At 38.3% G+C, this 23,245-nt stretch overlaps 1 protein-coding gene across 3 annotated transcripts; it reads right to left on the bottom strand.

Annotated features, from left to right (window-relative positions):
- Positions 1-577: 577 nt before the first annotated feature.
- On the bottom strand, positions 578-22,195 carry LOC145223055 (guanine nucleotide exchange factor subunit RIC1-like). Of its 3 annotated transcripts, XM_080089354.1 has the most exons (33): positions 21,923-22,195; positions 21,677-21,784; positions 21,270-21,445; positions 20,436-20,575; positions 20,112-20,370; positions 19,895-20,001; positions 19,128-19,303; positions 18,385-18,687; positions 17,710-17,924; positions 17,255-17,456; positions 16,110-16,242; positions 15,482-15,618; positions 15,100-15,191; positions 14,710-14,900; positions 14,176-14,350; positions 13,384-13,627; positions 12,751-12,855; positions 12,569-12,679; positions 11,835-12,017; positions 11,374-11,545; positions 10,132-10,258; positions 9,481-9,627; positions 8,861-9,101; positions 8,510-8,586; positions 8,132-8,219; positions 7,011-7,120; positions 6,463-6,566; positions 5,114-5,254; positions 4,380-4,689; positions 3,824-4,036; positions 3,343-3,460; positions 3,150-3,272; positions 578-2,667 (listed from the first exon to the last, which is right to left on the bottom strand). In XM_080089354.1, the coding sequence occupies exons 1-33, from the start codon at positions 22,061-22,063 to the stop codon at positions 2,218-2,220; spliced, it is 5,619 nt and encodes a 1,872-aa protein (XP_079945480.1). In that variant the 5' UTR covers positions 22,064-22,195; the 3' UTR covers positions 578-2,217. The 3 variants fall into 3 exon arrangements, with proteins under 3 accessions (XP_079945480.1, XP_079945481.1, XP_079945482.1); XM_080089355.1 differs by lacking the exon at positions 9,481-9,627; XM_080089356.1 differs by lacking the exons at positions 8,510-8,586; positions 8,861-9,101; positions 9,481-9,627.
- Between the last annotated feature and the right edge of the window lie 1,050 nt (positions 22,196-23,245).

Genomic DNA, 23,245 nt, shown 5'->3' with positions numbered 1-23,245 from the left:
CCCCGCATAGGAGGTTTTAGGATGCTGCGTCTGAATAACAGCTTCTGGACCGCCATTTTAAAACGAACATAATTTATTTAGCCCAGTGGTTCTCAACCTTATACCACCTGGCGGCTTTTTCTATTGCTGCGTAACACCTAAACAGTTGGAATAGGTAGACCAATTCTATGTTTTCGACCAGGCTAAAATATTTCTAAAACCAGCAAAAAGTAATTTTAGAAGAATATCCAAAACATGAGTTTCGTCCCAAGCTAAGACTGGTCCGTTGGGTCAGTGCAGTTGCAATTCTTTTTGAAATAAAGCTACTCGCGTACAACCTGAAAATGTCCGGTGTAGCTACCACTGGTGGTACATGTACCACAGGTTGAGACCAACTGATTTAGCCCAACTAAAACTTGCTTGGCAAAAACTACAAGTAACATGAGCGTTTATCAAACGGAGTCAGCTAGGTAAATTTAAACCTTAAGGTACAAATAATAAAAAAATCAAAAAAGAGAGATCACCCAATCACAAACAGGTGATTGCACGAGGCAGTAATTATAAAACTTTCAACTTAACTGACCAACATATAAAAATGTGTTGTCGACGAAGTATGAAGATTTTTAATCGCGCTGTAACGAGCACAACGGGAATATGAATGTTCGAACTAATAGACACGAGGCCACAATAGGGTTGCGGTCAAAAAGCGACATTGCACGGAGCAAACAGTTCACGCAACGACAATAAATATATTCACCACACGAGTTGGGCGCACGTAAAACCAGCGGGTACTTTAAGCAAAAAAGCGATTCACGAACTACGTGGTGCCGTCAAAGTAAACCGAAAATAAAATTGCTGCAATAGCGGATCAGAAACCGTTAATATACGGTTGAGTTTTGGAAGAAAACACAAAGATAACTGGCTCCCTAAAATTTATTTCAGCATAGAGTATATATTTCACTTATTTTGTAACTGTTTTTACAAGAACTTATAATTCGAGTTCGTTATAGGTTAAAAAAAACAAGACCATTTTCAAGGCGATTTATTGAACTTTTCCATACTTGATTGCCCCCAGCTAACACATAGATACTCTAAAATTGTAGGTCGTCAACAAAACATCACTAGTGGGGGGTTGGTATTTGTTCTTGGAACTTATTTGTACACTAGTGTATGTGTCGCGCCACATATGGAGAGCACCAAATACACACAACGTTCCAAACACTTTAACGCACAACATATAATGCAACTTAACGGACTCGTGTGAAAAATCCATCACAACATCAATATGGCACATACAAAAAAAGATTTGATTAGTTTACAATCATTCATCTCATTTATATTTAAATAATAAAATCATTTTATTTTTTTATTTTTAAATAAAAAAGAGTTATTTTAGACACATGCGGTGCGAAACCAGGAAACACCATCATCAAGTTTGGGGAAAAGCCCAAAACATATGTTAACACAGTACAACATAACAAACTTTGGCATCTTTACTTAGCGTGAAACGTTTACTAAAGTCATTTGTATTTAAATGTTGTCGAAGTGCTTGCTGGACTATTTGACGTGAGACAAACGAATGTATAAGCAGCAGCACGGCGCTAGCCACTATTACCTATTACTAATATATCAACTACTAGAAAGGCAAGTGCTCATCAACGCGCAAGTATGGATAGGGCGAGCACCGACCACATGTGGACACGCAAGCATTGCAAGGTGAACGTGTAACACAAACAGGTTTAAGTGCGAGAGACGTGTGCTGCAGTGAGACCACAGTCGCCTCAACGTTGAACGGTTGATCATTAAGAAAATATGCTGTCGGTCTGCACGACCAGATAGCTAATAAACAGAAATTTTAAAGAGATTGTTGTTGTGTTATTTCCAGAGACCATAGCGTTTGCCACAAACATTTACATTAAATCGTACAAAGAAACAATAAAGGCTTGGGTACCGCGTACTTCAGGCTGTCTAAATTGACATTGCAAAACTTGAATAGTCTGGTTACCTCGACAAAGTATATTCGAATAGGTAGCTTTTTCGTCCAGCAAGGCGGTAGTGCAACGAACTTCAAAACAACTTGGTGGTTTAGTCCACGTTTACACGACTAGAGACACGAGCATACGTCGTATTTTTTTGAAACGCAACTGAATAAAGTGGATGCGTGATGTGTGAATTGACACAAACCAACGTGCGTCTCTTCCATTTGGAAGTTTAAAACAAATTTTAACATCACCTACTTCACGACACCGTACATGCTGAGTCATCCTGCGAATCTGCGTATTCATCCGAATCATACATCTCACTATTTTCATCCCCTTCTCCATTCACTCCATCATTCTCCTCCTCTCGTTCCTCAATATTTAAAGGTTCAAGCGTTCCTAACTCCTCCTCAGGAACAAAACGTAGATCACCGTCTTCAACAAGGATAGGAGTCGACGAACCGAGTTTTGCTGGAGACGATGGTGTTCGTGAGTGCGACGTGCCCACAGCTGATTGGTCGTTCGTGGTGTCACATGGCTCACTGCAATGTCGAGTCCTTTCTTGTGTGGTTGATGCTGTGGTCACTGAACGTACACTGTCCGTTTCATCTTCTTCTAATTCAGAATCGGAGCTTAGATTTCCGTTTACTGAAGGGACTTCCCCGAGGTCTGTTAGTTGTTGCGCTCCACCAGGTGTCGCTATTTTCCGCTGCATCGGTAAACACTGTTACATTTGTTGCAATCACAATGAGGATTTTTCGTGTTTGTTCGACACACATTGCGCATTCTTTTCAGGAAAAATGCTAGTTCAAAGTGTTTCTTTTAAATCAAAACTTTTATAACAGTGTGTACTGTCAGCGCGTTGCCACAAAAAATATATAATCGCTAGATCAAGTTTCCGAAAAAAACAGCTTGTCTCACTATAACTAAGGGACAAAATCCGTGCTCTCTGTGTAAGAGATGCGAGTGTTAAGGAACTTGTAAGTTCTGTAAGCTTGGCTGTAAGGTAACGCATGTTGTTTTTGGAAATGCACACCAGCGTACTGAGTACACTGATGGCTACCATGAGCAGCCTTCGATTTGTACACTTTTTTCGACTTTATGTTATGCGCAGCAATGTTTTCCTTGCGCACTAAGAACGTGAATAATGCAAATTTGCACAAAAATTTAATAAACACGTGTAAACATCACCTTCACAGAAATTGTGGCGGTGGTAGTTGTGGCAACAGTAGCATTGGTTTGTGTGCTAGTTGCCCAAACATTCCGGTCAATGCTGATGTTCGATACTGGAACGGTTGTTTGACTGCCAGAGACCTGTGTTAAATTTACGTGTTGTAAGTTTAGGTTTTAAAACTTCAGGGACAGTATTTAAAAGTTGCGTTACCTGTTGCTTAGCAACGATCGCCTGCTGCTCGGCATGCGCCACCTCGCGGTCGTTAATGACGTCATAAAGCTCCTGGAGGTGATTTCGGGAGTGGAGAAGCACCGCTTTGTAACCGGCACTAAAAGTACATTGTAGTTGAATGACAACAATATCGTTCTTTTTTTCTATTTATATAGAATTTTACTTTTTTAAGCTGATTGGTTTATCCGATGGCCAGCTTACGGCGCACAAGTTATACTAATCATAAAAATTTTGCAAAATTTTTCATACTTCTATCCTGACAAGCGAGATGACCACCGTTAGACACACAAAATGCAAGGAAACAAGGTACCCCTTTTCATAGCAGACCCTTACATACCGATGAAACAGTTAAACCTGCCGTATAAAGTCTTCACAGACCGGTATTGACCTCTTATACAGCGTAAACCCAACAGTCACGTCTTGCTGAAACGTGAATGACAAAGATATGTGAGTAACTTACCATTCGGTGACAGCCCACTTGTCAATCTGCGTCAGACAGTCACGTGTTCGTTGAAGAGTGTCGAGTGGCACTACGTCATCATGTGACGTGTTGGGGTCGGCAAGTTTCGCGGCACGAACCAGCCTTGCAAGGTGGGAGGGATCTCGCAACATTAGACATAGGATGGTCGCCCACTCCAAACACAACGCTTCAAGAAACAACTCCAAAAGGTATCTATGGAAAGCAACGTTATTAGGCCCACAGAGTTTTACACAAGCGCAGAAGTTTTTCAGGAATACTACACGTTTTTGAAACATTCATGAATAATATCGTTCAGTTAAAAAGTAAGTTTAAGTTCTCTCAGGTTTGCAAAAAACAAGAATGTTCACAAAAGTATTCGATGTGTTTTATCAAAAACTGCAACTTCTTTATGCGACAACGATTCATTTCTGCTTAACTTCATTTCAGCCCAAACCCCAATATTACTGTTTGCGTAATTTCGCTATTATTTGTTGCTGACAAATTGCAAAAACATCGAGCTTGTGAGACCTTAACAACAAACAGCAACAAAACTTACTGTAATTTCATTTCACAGCGCGCAGGTCCTCTCTTGTCATCCAAGCCCGTCCCGTTCATCATAAATCCATACATATCTTCAGTGGTTGCACCGAAACTCGAATCGTCCATTGTTAAACTGGATTCAGATACTTCAGACATTTCCGAAGCCACTGTGGTGAGTGTTAAAGTTGAACCAGTTTCCCTCGCCGACAGGACCGTTAAAACGCCGCTGCCGCCTGTGCCGTCTTCATCGGTGCCTAAACTTACGTTGTCGAGATGGAGGGTGTGACGCTTGGGGGAGTTGTTCGGTAAATTTGAAAACTTCAGCCCTGTAAATGTTGTTGTGGTGTAAATTGTAAGTTTTATGAAGAACCATGAAACAGGATTTTACAGTCAGATGACGAGAGTATGACTATAGTAGTGACCCACAAACTAGTCACTTCAAAACTGTCATATTCTGCATCGTATAGGTTTTTATTTCACCACTGTGTCCTGCTAACTTGAACAAGATTCTTGCAAAGGTCAAAGTTTCTTCTTTTTATCCTATCAATTAGTCATCACACTGTAGCTAAATTTAAGTCCTATAAATATCCAAAACCTAAGAACGTAGTTAAAATATGAATATAAATCAGCAAGAGTCGGACTCTAAACTGAGGTTTTGGGCTTCATGTAACGAAGTCTGTGCGTAGACTTAAATAAAAAAACACATCGTTTTCAAATCTGAAAGACACGGGTACACAGTATAACACTAACCTGGGTTTCGCGTTCTTGGTATAACATTGTCGAAATTTGTTGATCGTGAAGGCGACATCGGTTGTTGAACTTCCATTGCCGCTAAACGACTCTGTAGGGAGCCAAGATCGTTGAACGAACGAGAATGGGAAGGTGTTCCACCTGTGTTCAATATGGTCGCATTATTAGTAGACTGTGTGATATTGACCCAGCACCGAGGATTATGTGTATGTAAAGTTTTGCGCTATAAGTCATTTTTTGAACATTTACTCAGCACTTTGCGATGTTGAAGGCATTTTTGGTGAAGATCTTCAAAGCAGCAAACTTAAAAATAATGTTGCTCTACAGCAGGGGTCGCCAACCCGCGGCTCCGGAGCCGCATGCGGCTCTTCGATCCCTCTGATGCGGCTCAGTTTTTGAATTTACCAAATGTTGTACATTTGAACAAAAATTATGTGTCGATTATGCCGAACACAAAAGTCGAACACGAAAATTGAAGTGCAGTAGCATAACTGTACTCGCTTGTTGTAGTCACCTGCAACCCATCTCTATACCATCAAACCAAGCCTGAAAGTGGCAAGCGCAGGTTAATACGCAATATGAGACAATACTGTTTTTGTTTGCAGTGTGTGAGCGCGCGAAACAATAGCTGTTTGTCAATTGTTATGCAACAAACGCGTTAACAAAGGAATACAAATCTGCAAAAAGAGAATATGCAGCGCTACGTAAAGTTGCTTTCTCTGCTGACGACACTGTTATACCAGTGTGTCTAATATGCAATGAAACACTAGCTAACAACAAAAAGTCGAATGTCATAAAACTAAAAACGTTTTGCATTTTATTTTAAATTTTAAAACGGCTTTGTGGCTCCCAGTGTTTTTTTACCACGTGAAACTAGTCCGAGTGGCTCTTTGAGTCGTAAAGGTTGGCGACCCCTGCTCTACAGTCTACACAACGTATTGGCTGGGCTAGTCAATCCCAAGCGATACACAAATCTAATGTTTTGTTAATGTGATAGCATTTTTGTTTACAATAAGTTTATAACTTGTGATATTTTTCAGCTAAAAAACACCATGGCAACAATTAAACATATTGAGTTAGGCAATATAAGAGATAAAAGGTTACCGATCTTTTGCCAACCACGAAAGACTTGAGTTTAACTTTTGGTAAATATTTTGCACCGAAAGGCGAAGGTAAATGCTTTTGGCAAAAAACAGAAAAACACATCCGGACTGGCCAGACGCTGAAAAGGTTAACTTCCAAAAGCGCTTAGCGAGTTAACAACCATTATTGCGGGTCACAGACGAACGGGCAGTTTTCAATTTTCTTCTCCAACTTGTATGCAAAGCAGCCAACACATATCAACTTACCACTACTGTTGCTACCACGAGTTGGTTTGCTTGAGAAAAAGCTCGGGTAGGGCCAGGAAAAATCGGAATGCAACGTTTTCAGGCACAAAACTGCGTCATCAATCCTATGTATGCAAAACAAAATGGGGATTGGTAATTACGCGTAATAATAATAACCATGAGTGCATATTGCAACGTGATATGATACGCAAACAAATGGATTTTAATTTTGGAATTAATGATACTACATAGATTTCGGGGTATAAGAAAATTTCTCGTTAGTTAGTTTTTAAACCGATTCTATACAGCAGGTACTAAAATTTAATTTGATTCCCTAAAAACATATTTTTTGTTTTAGTTGTTTGAAAGATACGACTTGTATCATCTCAATCAAAACAAAACTATCGTGGTTTGTTGTCAAGTTAAATTTTTCATAGCAGTTCTATTGAAAAAACATATTTTTTTTAATATTTGCTGGGGAAACAACAAACGGCAGAGGCGGGGTATTAAATACAGTAGCTGTTTTTACCACAGAAAAATTCAACAGTTGAAGAAAAAAGTTCAATTACCTGCAGGCTCTGCCGCGTTCTTTACGGAGCCATGGTACAAGTTGAAAGTTGACACAAGCTGCAAATGTTCCAAGATCGTGAAGTCGATGATCGCTCATCATCTTACGTGCCTGATTTAACGCACAAACACTTGACAGAGATTAAACCACTTTGACAAAATGGCGCGAAGTAAGGGATAAATGGCGAAAACACATAAGTGTAAGTGTTGCTTTTAACTGAATTTTTGCAAACATTTTAAAGGAAACAAAAACTTTGTTTAGCAACCCTTCGCAAACATTTAAAGCAGGGAGTCGAACCGCTTGTCATACGGGTTCAGGTTCGGTTCGGGTTCACTTCGTTTTGTTTTAAAGGGTTCGGGTTCGGTTCAGGTTTTTAAAAATGTATATTTTCGGGTTCGGGTTTTGTTCCGGTTTGGGCAAATTATCCGGTCCGAACCGGTTTGCGGTTTTTAAACCGGTTCAAATTTTCATTCGTTTCAATTTAATTCTACCTATCATCTTCCTGGCCTTATCACACCCCACAAGATTTTTAACCGTGCACTGTTATTTTTGACACGCCGTATAAGTGTTATCTTGCGTATTCTTAAGTGCGCTGTTTTGAAAAAAAATCACAAAATATAAAACAGACTGTATTTTTTACTGGTTCAGTTCCGGTTCGGGTCCAACGCCAAACAAAATATAGGGTTCAACTCCGGTTCGGGTTTTTAGAAAATCGTAATTAGCGGTTCGGGTTCGGTTCGGGTTTAATGAAATTAACCGCTCAAACCGGTTCGCGGGTTCGGGTTCAGTTCCGGTTCGACTCCCTGATTTAAAGCAGGGGTCACCAAACTACGACCCGCGAAGGTGTATGATCTTAATATATATCTCAGAAAAAAGCTGAATTAACCGTTGAAAGTTAAATTACTGCGAAAGTATTCTAGCAACAACATGTAGGATTAATGTCACTTAGTTGGACACATAAAAACGATTTAAAGGCAGTTTGCTACATCTCAGACAAGCTGTCGATGTCTTTGAGTTCGAACGTAGCTCTAAGTCTAACGCATACTTCTAACCACAAAAATATATCGAACCCAGAGCGAACTTTGCGCAAAACCACAGACATTTTTTCAAAATTACCATTACCTGTCTGGCTAAAATAACGTCCAAGAAATAATGTTCGGCGCATTCCGCTGCAACGTGTTCCTTGCTCGTGTCTTTGTCACCAGAAAATCTGAAGGATGAAATACATGTTAAACATGAAAATGCCTCGCTTAAAATTGAACATGAAAAATTAATCAATTTTTGAGGTTGACCATCAGTTTTGCCCGTGGGGATTGTTGTATAGAAAAATCACGCTATAAACGCAAACTATAAGTACTGGCACCGCATGCAGTTAATATAGAAAGAAGGAAAAAAGAAATATAACATGCTGATTTTTTTCATTAGGCCTGAAAAACATAAAGAACAGATTTTCCTGCAAAAATAATAAATGTGGCAGCTCAGTATGATTTCGTGTGTTACCTTTTTGATCGACTGCTCGAATTAGAAATCGGGTGACTTGTTGAGTGTTGGAGAGGTCTGTGCATGGGATAATGCTCCTGTGAGTAAAAAAATGAGCAAATAAATCGTTAAAATTCAAGAGTCAGGTAAAGTTCAACCGTGATTGTAAAAAATAAACCCACGAAAAATTCATTAAAAAAGGAACTTATTTGTTTTCAATCTGCAACACAGATAATGAGCGCAACCATTGTCTTGAAACAATTCACTGAGCAAGAAAACAGAAACGTTTAGATTGGATGGTTTGGTGCAGCTTTTATAGGATGATCTATGTTTTTGAAATCGAAAAGGTGCCTTTAAACTGTCAAAGCCTACCTGATGATACTGACGCATCTGATATCTCGACACATAAGGATGTGAAATCGACGTGCCGGTTGAACTCTGACCCCCAGGTGACGTCACGGTCGTTTGGGCGGATGACGTTTTGGTGTTGGGCAGAATATCGAAGTAGGATTCTGTATAGCTGCGCGCAGTCAATCTTCTGCTAGGTGGCGCCGCGGAGACGGGTGGGTTGTCGTCTGGCGAACTCGGATTGCTCGGTTGTGTTTTTCCTCCGCTGCGTGTTAGTGGAAAAGCCAGGGCTAACACTTGTGTTAATTGCACGTGTCTCGCACCACCAGCATACAACACCGTTAAGAGTTCGGGAAGCAGCGATTTTTAAGAAGTTTACCATAGGACATGACAACATTTTAAATTATTGGTGCTCGGGAACAGATATTGTGCTAAAAGCGCTGTTGGTATAGTTTTAATTGGACAGGTACACATGATTGACCATACATAAATTTTGTGAGTATTGCAAAACATACTGATTCTTGATGTAACATATATGCGTAAGTCATGCAGATGACAAGCAGTCACGCGGCAAATGGCGACGATGGATCAAAATCGCCAAGCTTATCACGTGACAGGCACACTGCGCATGCGCACAAACCGACCTACAACCCTGGAAGGTGGTGGTCTGCGGTGCAGGGGTGGGTGGGGCGCTTTTGGTCGACAGGCGCCGTTGTTTCTGGGTATTGCTGACCGTCTCGTATACGGGCACCACGCTGTATTGCCGCGTCAGCAAATTCTTGCGCTCGTCGCTGAAATGTTACGGTATATGACCACGTGATCAAATGACTTGTCCATAGTTGCATTTTAAGCAGCATTATGAAAGGTGGCAAAGGAAAATAGGTGGTACGAAGTTGGTAAAGAATGATTGTTATAACTATTAAAAGCGTGAATCAAGCCCGCGTCCCAAACATGTGTAGCTCAGCTCAGTCGGTATAGCGCGAGTCCAGGAAAGTTTCCAGTCCTGAGGTGTAACCCCACCTCAGGCTAGATTTTTTTGCCTATGCCTTGACATATTGGAATGCTTGGGTGACCGGCTTGATTCGGTAAAACGGCTTTAATAGGCCTGGCGTAAATAGTATACGGAAAAATAACCTTTACTTGGTGACCCATGTGTTGGGTCACAGAGGAAACCCAAGACAGGGGAAAGAAACACGTCATCAGCACTACGTCATACATCCGTTATCCCGCACACGTCACTCGCAAAGTGCAAACGTCACCAAAACAACATTCGGCAAGAGTAATATTTTACTCACCTGAACTTAAATGTGGGGTCAGCAGGTTCGGTGGGGGTGTTGTGATGAGACCCAGGGGTGACTGCGGGGTAAATATTTACGTTTAGGAGGGTTGGATGACGTGGGGTAGCGCAAGCATCCCCATCTCCTGGAAATATAAAACATATTTTTTCGTTAGGGTAAAAATGTTAAATTTTAAATACAATGTTATCCGCTTGAATGAGTTGTTAATATAGTGTTCTTGCATTATATATAATAATTGCCAATTCACAGTGATATGAAAAACATAAATATGGTACAGTTGAGAAAATAAACACATGTTTGCGTAAAATCCAAAACGTGAGTCTATCTAGTTTTAAAGACCACAAGCGTTTTATTAGCAAGAAACAAATAAAACGTATAAACACCAACAATGACGAGCCTAGCTCTACGACTATATGGCAGTTACAGAAACTACAAATACTAACCGAAACACAATTCAAGATACTAGCTAAAAACGCTAAAACGGACATTTGATTTGCATAACGGCAACGCTAAATCTCAAAAGTGGTGGAAACCCGCCACCGAATCTACACCTGCTTCTATATGCTGCAGCACATACCAGAAAAAAGTAAGTCCTCAAGAAATTCATCTTCGACTGGCAAAACAGGTTTTAAACAAAGACTCGCGGTTGTCCAAATAAAAAAATGGTTCGTCGTGGTTTACACCGTTTGTTTAGCAAACAAACTATTGAACTAATTTACAGATTTTATGGGTATTCTTGTAACTAACTGGGTATAGCCTGAAAAATTTTACCACTTATTACAATGATGAAATAGTTTTCAGTTTTAGTGATGTCATATTGACTGTTTTCGCAAGAGTTCCTCAGCTGCGCGTAAAATTATTCCCACCCAAATGACTACCTTTCAACCATTCCATTAAAAAGCCTTTTTTTCTTAAACATTAGATGTATAGTCATTGTATTTTCTTCAACTATCTTATGACAATCCCGATTGCCTAACAATACATTGCCCTGCGTCACACACAACAAACAATTTAACCAATTTACCTAAACTTTAATTCAAAAGAAAAGACTAATACCAATACACTCGTTTAATACTTGCTGAAGTTTGTGCAAGCCGAATTTTAGGGCCATAATATTTAACTTCAAGTGTATGCGTTTCGCAATTTTAAGCCCCCGCACATTTTCCCAATAAATCCTATGTAATATCAAAAGCCATTCCACTATGCCGACCACACAATATCATCCACATATCGACTTACCGATTGCTCTGAGAAACCTTGCTATCTCGTTAGCAAGCGCCCATTGCCGTTTCTGTAGCGCAAGGTCGAATAATTGTGTAGCGTCTTGTCGTGCTACTGCAAGTTGTTCGAGGTTTTGTAATATGATGAGGTAAGACGCCGCTGTACGGAGCTGCCCGTTTTCTAAACATTCCTAAAAAATATTCACAAAAATGCAAGTTTAAAATGGTTTTTAATGTCCTTTTTCGACATGCGATTTACTACAGATACGTATTTTATCGCGTTGTAAAGATAATGTTGTTTTGTTTTGTATTTAGATAAATAATCTTTAGTTTGAAAAAGTAAGATTGGATTTTTTGAATTTCCTTGAAAATTAATTTCACTCAACAAAGCTTACAAAGCTTAGGTATAAAAAATGTTTTAAAACCAGAAATACAGCAGATACCAAAAATTGACCGGTTGATCAGAAATACGTTACTGACCTCGAATAACTCTCGGGGACTCCCCACTGAGTTGAACAAATATTCCCACAATGCAATCTCGGTCTTTCGCGCACAGTGAACTACAGTCTCCAGGTACTGTGGAAATTCTTCGAGGAACTTGATCACGGTTGGAAGAAGAGGGTCAGGGATGGGCTCCGATGCTGTGGCTTCCTCTTCCAAAACCTGGAAAAGGAGTCGGTATTAAAAAAGTGGTTTGACTTACATTCATGAAATGCCAAGTTATAAGTAGAATCGGGCCGGTCTAGTACCCAGGTAACAAGCATACAATTTTTTAGCTATGTGCTCGTTTTTGAAGTGGTGCTCAGTGTTAAACCACAATCAATGAAAACGTATAATGTACAAGTTCAAACAAAGTTTAAGTCAATACTATAACGCTGGGGGTTCTTAACCTGGGGAACACGGATCCCATGTGTGCGATTCATTTTCTAAGTGGTGCAAATATGCATGATTGAGGGCTATGGAATGGTGGTTACTTTGAAATATATAACTGGGGGTGCTAAAGACTGCTTGGTGAAAAGGGGTTGTGGATAAGGAAAATAAAACTTTAAGGAGCACTGCTTTCAACAGTGATCAACAACTTAAACGATGGTAGAATGTTGACCAACAAATTTAAAAAAATCCACACAAAATTCACTGTAGAATCGGACTTGGGAGATTGAGAATTTGATTTTGGAAATTAAGTGCAATTTGGGTGTTGAAATTCATTCTCTTACCTCGTGCAGCATGAGTTCAAGGACGTGCGAAAAGCAGGAGAGGTTTTGGCATGTGGACGCGAGTTGTAGTGCGTGGTAACCAAGATTCCTTCGTAACAACTGACGGAGAATCTACGGAAGAAAATTAGATTTACTGAAGTCTTAAACACCAATAGAATCAAAATGGAAAAGTATCACTGCACCTGGTGAAGGTAAATCTCGCAGGTTCGTTCGATGGTGGAAAATTGAAGCGCAGTGTTTCTTTCGCTCATCCGCTTACTTGTCAGGTTTTCGTCGAAACCTTGCAACTGAATACATCGTACAGCATACACTGATTAGATCACTTCATTTGGAAGAATAGTGCGGGTTTGCACACTGACAAAGTCATTTTTAGCAATCCCTTAAAACGCATACAAGGTAGTTCCCGAAAAGTCACGTGACCAAAAATTCCACCAAATAATGCGCAGTTTCCGCATTTTACCAAAAAGGAACTACTTTATGACAGGATGCAACTGCACGTATCTCAGTCGGCTTAATTTTAGTGATGCATCGAACCCGCTTCAAAAGGTTCGTGCCGAAACCGAACAATTTCGGTGAATAAGGCCGTAGGCTGAACAAAACAACTTTTGCAGACAACGTAGCTCGTGCTTTATAGATGCAACAATTAGTTAATTTCTAGTGTTTTAAATTGGCGATATTGAAAGTTAATCATTAATTTTCATACCCTCATAAAGTTCGATTTCGGTCGAATATCAAAAAACTTTGGGTCGAAACCGAAACTTGTTGTAAAATTTTAATCGGTATCGTATCGCACGATTAAGAAAACCATTTCTCACCGTTTCAGACGTGACTCCCAGCACTACGGCTTCATTGAAAAGCACAGCGAGTGGGTAACAAGAATCAAGCGAAAAGGCCAGGGTGATGCGACGTGCAGTCAGTAGTTGTAATTCAAACCCACGGTGACCGCCACCATCGGCGCTGTTGTGCCTGTTAGGACGCGGAGGAAATAGTGGAAGCCAGACTCTTACGCCTGCACCGCCACAGCCAAGCCACAGGGCATCGGTTAGATGTACTTTGGCCCTGAAAACCACAAACATAAGATTGTGAATTCGCGAGTGGGTTTAACAATAGCATGTAATGTGCACAGCCGAGTGGAATTGATTTGACCAAGCAGGATGTTAAAGTGGAATGTGAGATTGTCTGCGGTGGTATTGTTGTAAAATGCGCTTGTTTAACTATACTTTACAATAATGAGATTTGTAAAAAGCGTGATAAAAGTGATAATATTTATTGTATTGAATACTGTTCTAATTAATTACTGTATTTTTCATAAAGTTTTCTTAACAGTTTGATTAAACCCGTGATTCATATTGAAAAAGACGCTTCAAAAGTTAGATAGTTTACACGCACGTTTTATCATACAAGATATGAAACTGCGTTTGATAATTCACCTCTCCATAACTTATTAACAAATTTCGTTTAAAGATTGTCCCCACAATGGCTAACAAAACTACACAAAATGCGTTTTGTTTATTGAATATAATTGATACATTTTCCTATGGCAAAGTTAGTAATGTTTACTTTTAACTTCCTTGGGCGATAAAAAGCTTTAAAATAGATAAATGAACCTGTTTTTATGCTGAGTTGTCCATATATTTTCCACACACGAGGCAAGCACTACGGGTGCAGTAAAACGTGTCTGCCTCCGTTCATGGGGAAGAGGTGATAACTGGTCTTCTTGCGGGGATGGAGGTCCGCCGGGTTCCTCCTCTTCAGATGATCCCTGAAGAAGCAGAAGACGACCTACAAACAAAAATGGGAGTTACTTTCGAGGGAAAAATGAAGCACATCCGCCGACTTTCCGCAACTGAATGTGTAAAAAAATGTGCATTAAGTTCAGAGAGTCAAAATTTCAATCAAAGCTTCTTACTTAGAGTCATATTCAAGGCCTGACTTCGATCATTTAAAAAACTTAAAACAGTTTTGCGTCTCTGAGATCTGGGTAACATAACCATTACAATATGGGTGTGACGTGTATCACTTTAGAAACAATTCATGTTGATATTAAGCCAAAAGACTGTTTACTATAGCTATTGTATAAGGTGGAATCTTTAAAAATTTACTTAAACGCGAACACCAAATTCAAAGCACCATTCTGCTACCTGCAACGTTTATGATGAGAACTTCAGTCTCTCGCTGCGGCCGACAGAAAGAAGTTGACGACGAAGATCTTCGCACAGCGCTCTCCATGTGCAAGGCAGTGAGTGTCACAGATGCTACAAGTGTGGGATATGGGACGTAGCGCGCCATTGATACTTCTTGCAGAAAACGAACAGACGCATGCGACCGTGGGCTGCAAAAAACAACGTTATTAGTAGATTGTTTGGTGAAAATTTGTGATAAAGTAAAATGCAAAGTTATTCAACATTACTACACAAACGTCTGTAGTTATGGTTGATTTGAAAAAAAGTGAGTATTTTCTGATTTATTGCTCAATGAAACATTAAATTTACAAAACAGAAGATGAGCTATTTTTGAATGATTTTACTTACTTTTTCGGATCGTTGGAAAGAACAAAGACACATATTCGGCAATCGTAAGTAAAAAGAATGAGAAGATTCTGGAAGATGTTGACCAACAAAATCTACAACCAAAAAAGTTTTTGTTTAAGTTTAGACTAATGAAATGAAATAGACTAGTAAATAAGTCAGCTTTTAAAAGCTGGGTAGATGTGGTTCCAATTTCCAGGGTAGGTGGTGTTCGAATTATTTTTCAAAATGTGCAAATTTGGAACCAAAAGCCTTTTCACACTATCTTCTATTTTGGATGACAAAGTAATGGTTCATTTTAACTATGCCACAATCTAACCTTTAGGCAAAACTCATCTAAATAATACAATTTACGCAAGGATAAATACCAGCATGAATAACAGACCTGTGAACGAACTTTCTTGATGCAGGCAAATGCATTGTCAAGGTTCGTAAGTCTGGGATAGAGTCGAATTTCATCTTGATTCTCCGATAAATTGAAACATGCAACTACCACATAATCCTGCCACCAGGTCAATCCACCTGTCAATCAAAGTACAAGGGCATGTCCATATTCAGGAAGTTGTTGAAGGTCAATTAATTAAAAATAAAAACTGAACTCTGGTAAACCTTTGTTTGTGTTTGACTGTGGTGTTGCAGTTTGTTGGTGGCATAGTACATAGTTTTTAAACAATGTCATAAAAAACAGAAGAAATTTGCCTAAATATTTTAAAGAATTTTGATAGATATTTCTAAATGTTTTTTATACTTTTCACTTTTGGGTTTTCTCTTAAATGTTTTTCTATACTTTTCACTTTGAATTCTTTTGGCATGTACCTGTTACCAGTTACCACCATACAGTAGATGGTTTTTGAACAGTGTGCTGATACAAACCAAGAAGACAAAAAAGTGGAAGACATATCTTCTTATCTGTTACCATTTAATTAATTTTTGAAAGGTCCTAAATTTACTACTGTGATAGAAATTCTTTTGCAGATGTTCTCTTATTTTTTAGCCAAGATTTGTAGTTGTACCTGTTACCACCATATCTTTTTCTTGCATGATGTTTCCAAATACTTTCCACTTTCTTGAGGTCACTGTATAATGAGCTAAGCCAAAGTTTCCAGCAATCGCAAGAAAGCAGCCAGTTTCATCAACAGCAGCAAACTTGACAAAAGAACATTTACATATATTTAATCAAACATCACATCTAGGGATGTTCAAAGTAGAATAACGAATCCTTTGGATTCGAATCCAGTTACATTCGAATCCATTTTTGCCGTTTATATCGGGTAATTGGAACCGATATAAATGTGTGCTCTCGTCGTTGGCAAAAATGTAAACACATGTGTTATGCTTTTACGTCGACGCCCGGTCATTGTACCGGTTGCAAAGACGTCAAGTGCATCGTCGCCGTCAAATCAGTGAGCGCTATACAAGTTATAACGTCACGAGTCGCTATAACGACGCCATAACGACGGTTGTGCGTTGGAGGCGTAATTAACGATTACGCATCTGATCACGTGTTTATGCTTATGCCATTAAATGACATACCGGCGACTTTTTGCAACGTCTTACCAGCATCTAATTGTTTCCAACTTTTGTTTAGTACACGCTGCAAAGTTCACATTTTGTGTTGCGAAATCGCTGGTAGTTTAATTGGAATTCAAAATCACTCAATGTTTTAACTTTGCTAGGGTGCCTGTTTTTGCAGTTGTTTTAGGTTAACAAACGTTATATATTAGTACACTAGGGAGTCTATGTCAGTCCTCTTCCATCAACAAATCAAATTACCACAGCATGCTTACAACATAGTTACTTCTACTGAAGGCAATAATAATAATCACTAAATAAAATTTTAAAAGTTATTTTTTAACCTTATGCTAATTTTTCTGGCTTAGTGGCTTTTGGGTCATTTAGTTTCAATGGAGTTGTGCAAAGTTTTTTCTCAGTTTTCTTTGTTTTGGTTGTTTTTTTTTACATTACAAATGAAAAATATGTTTTATAATGTATTAAACTGGTCTACTTTAGTTGTTGTCAAGATTAATGATTGCTCAGTGAAAAATAATATAAGAATTGGATTCGATATTCTAGATTCGCATCAATTATTCTAGAATACCCAATTATTCTACTTTGAACATCCCTAATCACATCCCAGCAGTTACTGAGTGAAACTTACCCTGATTGGCCAGTTGCTGGGCAAGTAGTTGAGTGGAAATTGTATAATTGTCCACTGCTTATTAGCAACAGCTGAACCAAGACTTGCATTGTTTTCCGGTGCACCGTCAGTAGTTGTTTCATTTGGATTTGTTAGGTTTTCAACACTGGGTTGTGGCTGATGCATTTGGTTCATAAATTGTTCATTGCTTGCAGGGACGGACCTTTAAAGTAGTTTGGATTAAAAAAATAATGCAAAATTTACAGTAAGATAGAAACAGTCAGAATACCTGTGGAAATATGAAATGACTAAAGTTGAATTGATCACACAAAATAGATAACCTACAATTTATGACAAATTGTATCACACAAATCAACCAAATTTTCACTCTATGAATTACATCCATATTTTGGGTCAAGAACTTTTTTGTAAACATTTTTTCAGTAACTGCACAAAGTTTTTTCATGAAAACTCACTTTCTCCTTGGTGAGCCATGTTTGGGAGACCCAAGCTTTTTTGCTTTGGGTGAATTTGGAATGTCCGAGTATGTTGGAAAGATACTAGAGTCCCGCCGTGCAAAATGTGACTTATCTGATGTGTCAGGGTTGATAAAAGAGTAAGTTTGAGGCCTTTCTCCCAAACTGAGGTATATTTTGTCTTCGCTATGCATTAGCACATGACAATGGTTGCTCTGTGTCAAAGAAAATACATAGTTTTGGAACCAGCTGTAAAGGTTTAAGATGGTTTCACAAAACAGGTGCCACTAAAATATGGTCCAAAACTTTTCTGCTAAAATACTACAGAGTGGGTTTTACTATACGCATTACCAATGCTTCTTGGAAATTTGAGGTTATGGTTGGAATTAATATGGATTTCCAGTTATAATACACAAACTTCCTTTCAGATTCTATGTATCAGTGGTGTATTGTAAAATTTGATATGGTTTTATAACTAATTGTCAAATATATAGGGTAAACCAAAAATGTCTTGTTTTAGGGTGACTATTTAAGTTTAAAAATTACTCTGTCAAGCAAATGGAATTGTTACAGTATATCTAATGGCAAGAGTCTACAAAAAACTTTTACAATACCAACTTTTAAATTTCCCAAATTCCCAACAGCAATGGTGTGATAACATACTTTCCAACTTACCATGCAAGGATTCATAGCAAGAGCACTTTTGGCAAATTGTATTTGAAGCAATTGTCCAACTTCAATGTTTATTTTTGATGCAGGTTCAGCAACACCATTTCCATTTTCAGTCACCAACTTCCTTCTGGCCTTTTTATGGTTGTGTTTAACTTTGTCTTGCACATGGGATTTCGGATCGAGGGATTTTTGTGGCTTGTCCTCAGGCGTGCCTTCGTGGTTGACTGACTTGGATAGGCCATGGGAGCTGCCCGTCGCATTGTTGCTTCCAATCAGCCACAGCGTGTATCCTTCCACTCCCCAACACTGTTGTAAACAACAAGGAAAATGAAGACCAAAAATAAAGTTTCAATACTTGAGGCATTATATGTAATTTTGCCACTTTCCTAACTCTACCTTGATTTTTTTTGTTATAAATTGCTGTTTCAGAATAGAAAATCATAAAGTTTCATTATTAATTAACAAACATAGTATACACATTGCCAGCCCAAATGTATTGTTACAGCTCGAAAACGTATTTATTTCATAAGCACAAGCTTTATGTTCAGTCTATTTCAAATCTTTTATAGCAAGATTTTTATAGCAAGACACCCATAAATGAATTTTGACTTCTGACAACAAAAGACTAAATTTGCATTTAAACCCAGTCCCGCCTCCATAAATTATGTCATCTATATTTATGTTATCTACTGCTTAAACCAATATCATTGATTTACATACTACATTTTACCAGTTTAGGAGCCTACCATAGATCTGAAAACACCCTGTATGTAGGGTGTACCATCAGAAGAATGGGATCTATCAGAAGCAAGTGTGCAAAAGAGGCATGACCCAAACACACTCCACACTGACACACCACCATGTAACCATGACAAAGCCAATGCACTGCCATCTGGTGACCACTCCATTTTTAACACTGCACCTGAAACAAAAACAAATATATAAATTTCAGGGAAGTATAGCAAACTTCAGCTAGAATTGTTTGGCATACACTTGCTTCTACTTGGTAATATTGAACACACTAGTGTCAACAATTCATAACAAAATATACTAAGACAAATTGTAATGCTGTGCATTGAATCTTATTAAAAACACACGTAAAAAATTATGTGTAGAACACTAAAGCTAAAAGTGAACATGACCACTTGGGTATTTAATAAATTGCCGGCACAGTTAAAAGTACAATGGCAATATCAACGACCAAACATGGGGGGCATTTCAATAACATTGACCACTTCAGTTTGTGATGTTTGCTTTGGAGGTACTTGTAGAAGTCATTGAGCCCACCCCCAATTGCTAACACTTCGCATATTCCTTTTACTACCACCGTAAGTTCAACAATAATGAATGACCACAAAGTAGGGTGATGTCAATTGAAGACAAAAATGGTGCTGAAACCATTTTTTACTTTTAAATTATATGTATATAGTACAATTTTCTACAATTCATTTCCACTTCACTCCTCAAAAAGAGGATAGCAGAACTCTCAAAGCATTGGTGTAACAACACTTACCAACAGATTTGCAAATATTTGGATATTGTGTTGGTGACAGTGAGATAGTGTGTGATAATGTCAGACTCCCAGTAACATCATCGATTGCATAAACACAGCAATCACCACTGAAAGAAAAACATAATCTTTGTAGTCACTGAACAATATCAGGTAGCTTAATATCAGATATTATTTAAAATGATAAACAAACAAGTTTAAAATCAAATTTTTAACGTACATGCTTGTTCCAAAGGCAAGTAGTCTGTATTTGTTGTTTACAGCTACACATGTTGCATTCACCATCCCAGGGGCCCAAATTCCTCGTGTTTTCCAACCACCTTCTTTCACATCATCTTCCTCGTCAGTATTATCACTGCTTGACTGTGTCATGGCAACAAGAGCTGCCCTACCATCACTTAACACCAATGCAAAGCCCTCCAGGAATGGACTATACACAGCTTGGATAGGACAAACATTTCTTGCTCGTATAAGTGTGCCTAAAATGATATACCTTTTTTGTGTCATTGTTGTTTTGAATTTGTGTTTAGGTTATGATACTTACCAGACAAATGCATATCCATCGAAAAAGGAATGTCACAAAGTGCAACTGATTTTCTTTGATCAGTTGCATGTGACCAAGACAGAATTTCAAGTCGTCCATCCATTAATGCAACTAACAGTTCATCTTGTACACATGACAAACTGTGGCAAAACAATTTCTTTGATAGGTATTTTTAATGTCTTCAACTATGGTTTATAGCCAGTTGTTGTGTGGTGAGACTTGACTTTTCAGCCCATAAGTCCCAATAATCTATACTGCCAGTGGTAACACAAATAAACAAATAAGCGTTTTACCTAGAGGTGGACTGAATATTCGGTTTGCTGAATTTGTTTTACTAATCGCCTATTTTTACAAAGATTTGGTTTCGACCGTATAGTTTATTGAGATTTGGCTGAAACCGAATCATTTACAAACTAAAGTTTAAAGCGTAAAATGTGTCTTTTCTGCTTAATAAGGCACAATACACAATCTTTCAATCTGTGCCATAACTAAAATCATGTCAATTAATGCTATTTTTAAAACATTATCATTTTTCCACTCAGACAAAAAGTCAGTAATTCATTGGCAGGCTGGCAACCATGACCGAGGCAACCTTAAAGGTCACATAACTGAAATGATAATAAAACACATCTATCCTGTTGTGTAGCACCATTGTTTTAGTGGTCAAAAAACTCATGTTTTCATGTGAAATACGTAACGTATGACTTCGTGTGACGTCATAAATGATTCGGCCAAATTTATGTGGCAAAACTGCCGAATACTTGGTTACGGCCAAACCAAAAATTAGCCGATTCCATACATCTCTAGTTTTACCCCAAAATAGCCATAACTCACCTTGTGACAGGTACTTTGTAGTTGACATTTGATTTTAGTGTCAATCTAAGAGCAGGGACAACCTCGTTTGCATCACCTTGGTTGGTTTTTGTCTGTTGGTATTCATAAAGATTGAGTCCTTTATCCCCTTTCACATCTTGCTCCAACTGATACAGAAGCAGATAGCCCTCGGTGGTCTGCAAATACATATCATAAGTTAGGCAAAAACATTTCAGGTTAGAACAGTGCAAATTATGCATTATGCACTGTATTTTGACTTGTTGCACTTTTCGCATGTACAACTTGTAAACTTTTTTCGTATTTTGAATATCGAAAAAATTGTATGTATTATTATCGAAGTGATTGTGCTGCATGTTTTTTAATGTGGCAACATTGCCAAAATAAGAAATACAGAGTGTCAAACTTACTGTAACTGCAAGCATGCTACTGTCCTGTCTCCATTCAGCCATTTCATTTGTCCCAACTGATGCAACTGATGCATGACAGCGTTGATAGCAAACAATCTCAACACAAGGCTGCAAAAAATACCACCAGTCACATTACCCATTGGTTGGACAAAAAACATATGTAGTTTAGGTTCCAAACTCTTTGTGTGTTTTTAAATGCCCATTTTAAAGTACATTATAGTTAGGCACTTGGTAAATATGACTTACCCTACAATGCCATATGCTGACTGTGGTTTCTGTTAAAACAGCAAACAGCATCCGATATCGGTTACAAACCACACATTTTAGGCAGGATTTTTTTCCTTGCCCCACCGACAAGTATTTTGGCCACCCAATTGGAAAATACATCGTCACTTGTCAACTTTTTGCAACATGGTACTATTAAAATAGGGAGTACAAATTCTGTTCAACTGAGAAGCAGTGCATGTTTCACTTCAAGAATGCACTGCTTTACAAAAACCTAAAATGCATGAAGAAGAATTATAAAGATTACAATGTGACCTATTAACGGGAAAGCTATAACTAAAAAACAGTGCTCCAAAAAATGTAAACCAACAAACAGTAGTTTTGATTCTTTCTAGCACAGTTTTCATGTGCAAGAAACATTTGGTAGATGATTTGACGCCAAAAACTAGCGGCACTGGAGTCCGGTTCACTTTAGGTCAAGAAGGTAATGTCAGGTCAAATGTTTGAAAATGCTTGTTTTTAACGTTATTTGTGATTTTAAACCTTCACCTGACCCTAATAGCTCTAACCGCCGGCATTTCTACAAGTCTGCAAAAAAAAGATAAAAATTAAATGGGATTCGAACCCAAAAATTATGCGCATGATGCATTGTTTCTTCCACTACACTGTAGCAGCAGTTGAATTCTGGTGGTTTAAACAGCACTTATAAAGTATCATAAACTATTTGTCATTTGACCTAAAGTAAACCGGACTCCAGTGCCGCTAGTTTTTGGCGTCAAATCATCTACCGAAACATTTAGTATCTTTTTTGTGATGGACTGCTGTTGAAAGCAAATAAAAATAAATTGAGACTCCAACCAAACTTTGGACATAAGCCCTAAAAGATAAGAGAACACTCTTAAAACATACTTTAGGGCACACAATCTCTACATATATTTATCACAGCGAAAAAGTGTGGGGCACTGGGGCAGCACAAAGAAATCAAAGTGAAATAGTGAAATTCTTTCAAACCAGGTTCCACAAAAACGCCTTTGTTCTACGTTATGGTTTACGTATAAGACACACATTATTTTCCCCTTTCAAATGATAAATCTTGAATCTTGAATGCAATCAAACTCATCACAACCAATCAGCTGCAAATGGGTCTGCGACTCTGCAATACATGATGTGCACTACCGTTACTCTACATACCAGTTGTTTAAACAAACAAATTTGGTATTGTTTGGCACAACATATCACTGCAGAAAACATTCTTATTGAAACAATTTATTTCAGCTTTTACTGCAGTTAAATAAAAAGTTAAAACATGAAAGATAGAACATGAAAGATAGAACACAAACAAAA

The sequence above is a fragment of the Phallusia mammillata genome, chromosome 4 (assembly GCF_965637545.1).
Source record: "Phallusia mammillata chromosome 4, kaPhaMamm4.hap1.1, whole genome shotgun sequence".
NCBI classification, from domain to species: Eukaryota; Metazoa; Chordata; class Ascidiacea; order Phlebobranchia; family Ascidiidae; genus Phallusia; species Phallusia mammillata.
Note: the sequence above shows the minus strand (reverse complement) of the source record. Positions and strands in the feature narration are given on the sequence as shown.

What these genes read in the sequence shown, in the direction of transcription:
- LOC145223055 (XM_080089354.1), bottom strand. Translation starts at nt 22,063, where the DNA reads ATGTATTTTCCAATTGGGTGGCCAAAATACTTGTCGGTGGGGCAAGGA. An exon ending in AAATATTTGCAAATCTGTTG is followed by an intron (nt 19,304 to 19,894) that starts GTAAGTGTTGTT and finishes TTTTTGTTTCAG; the next exon opens with GTGCAGTGTTAAAAATGGAG. An exon ending in CCAGCAACTGGCCAATCAGG is followed by an intron (nt 16,243 to 17,254) that starts GTAAGTTTCACT and finishes TCTTTTGTCAAG; the next exon opens with TTTGCTGCTGTTGATGAAAC.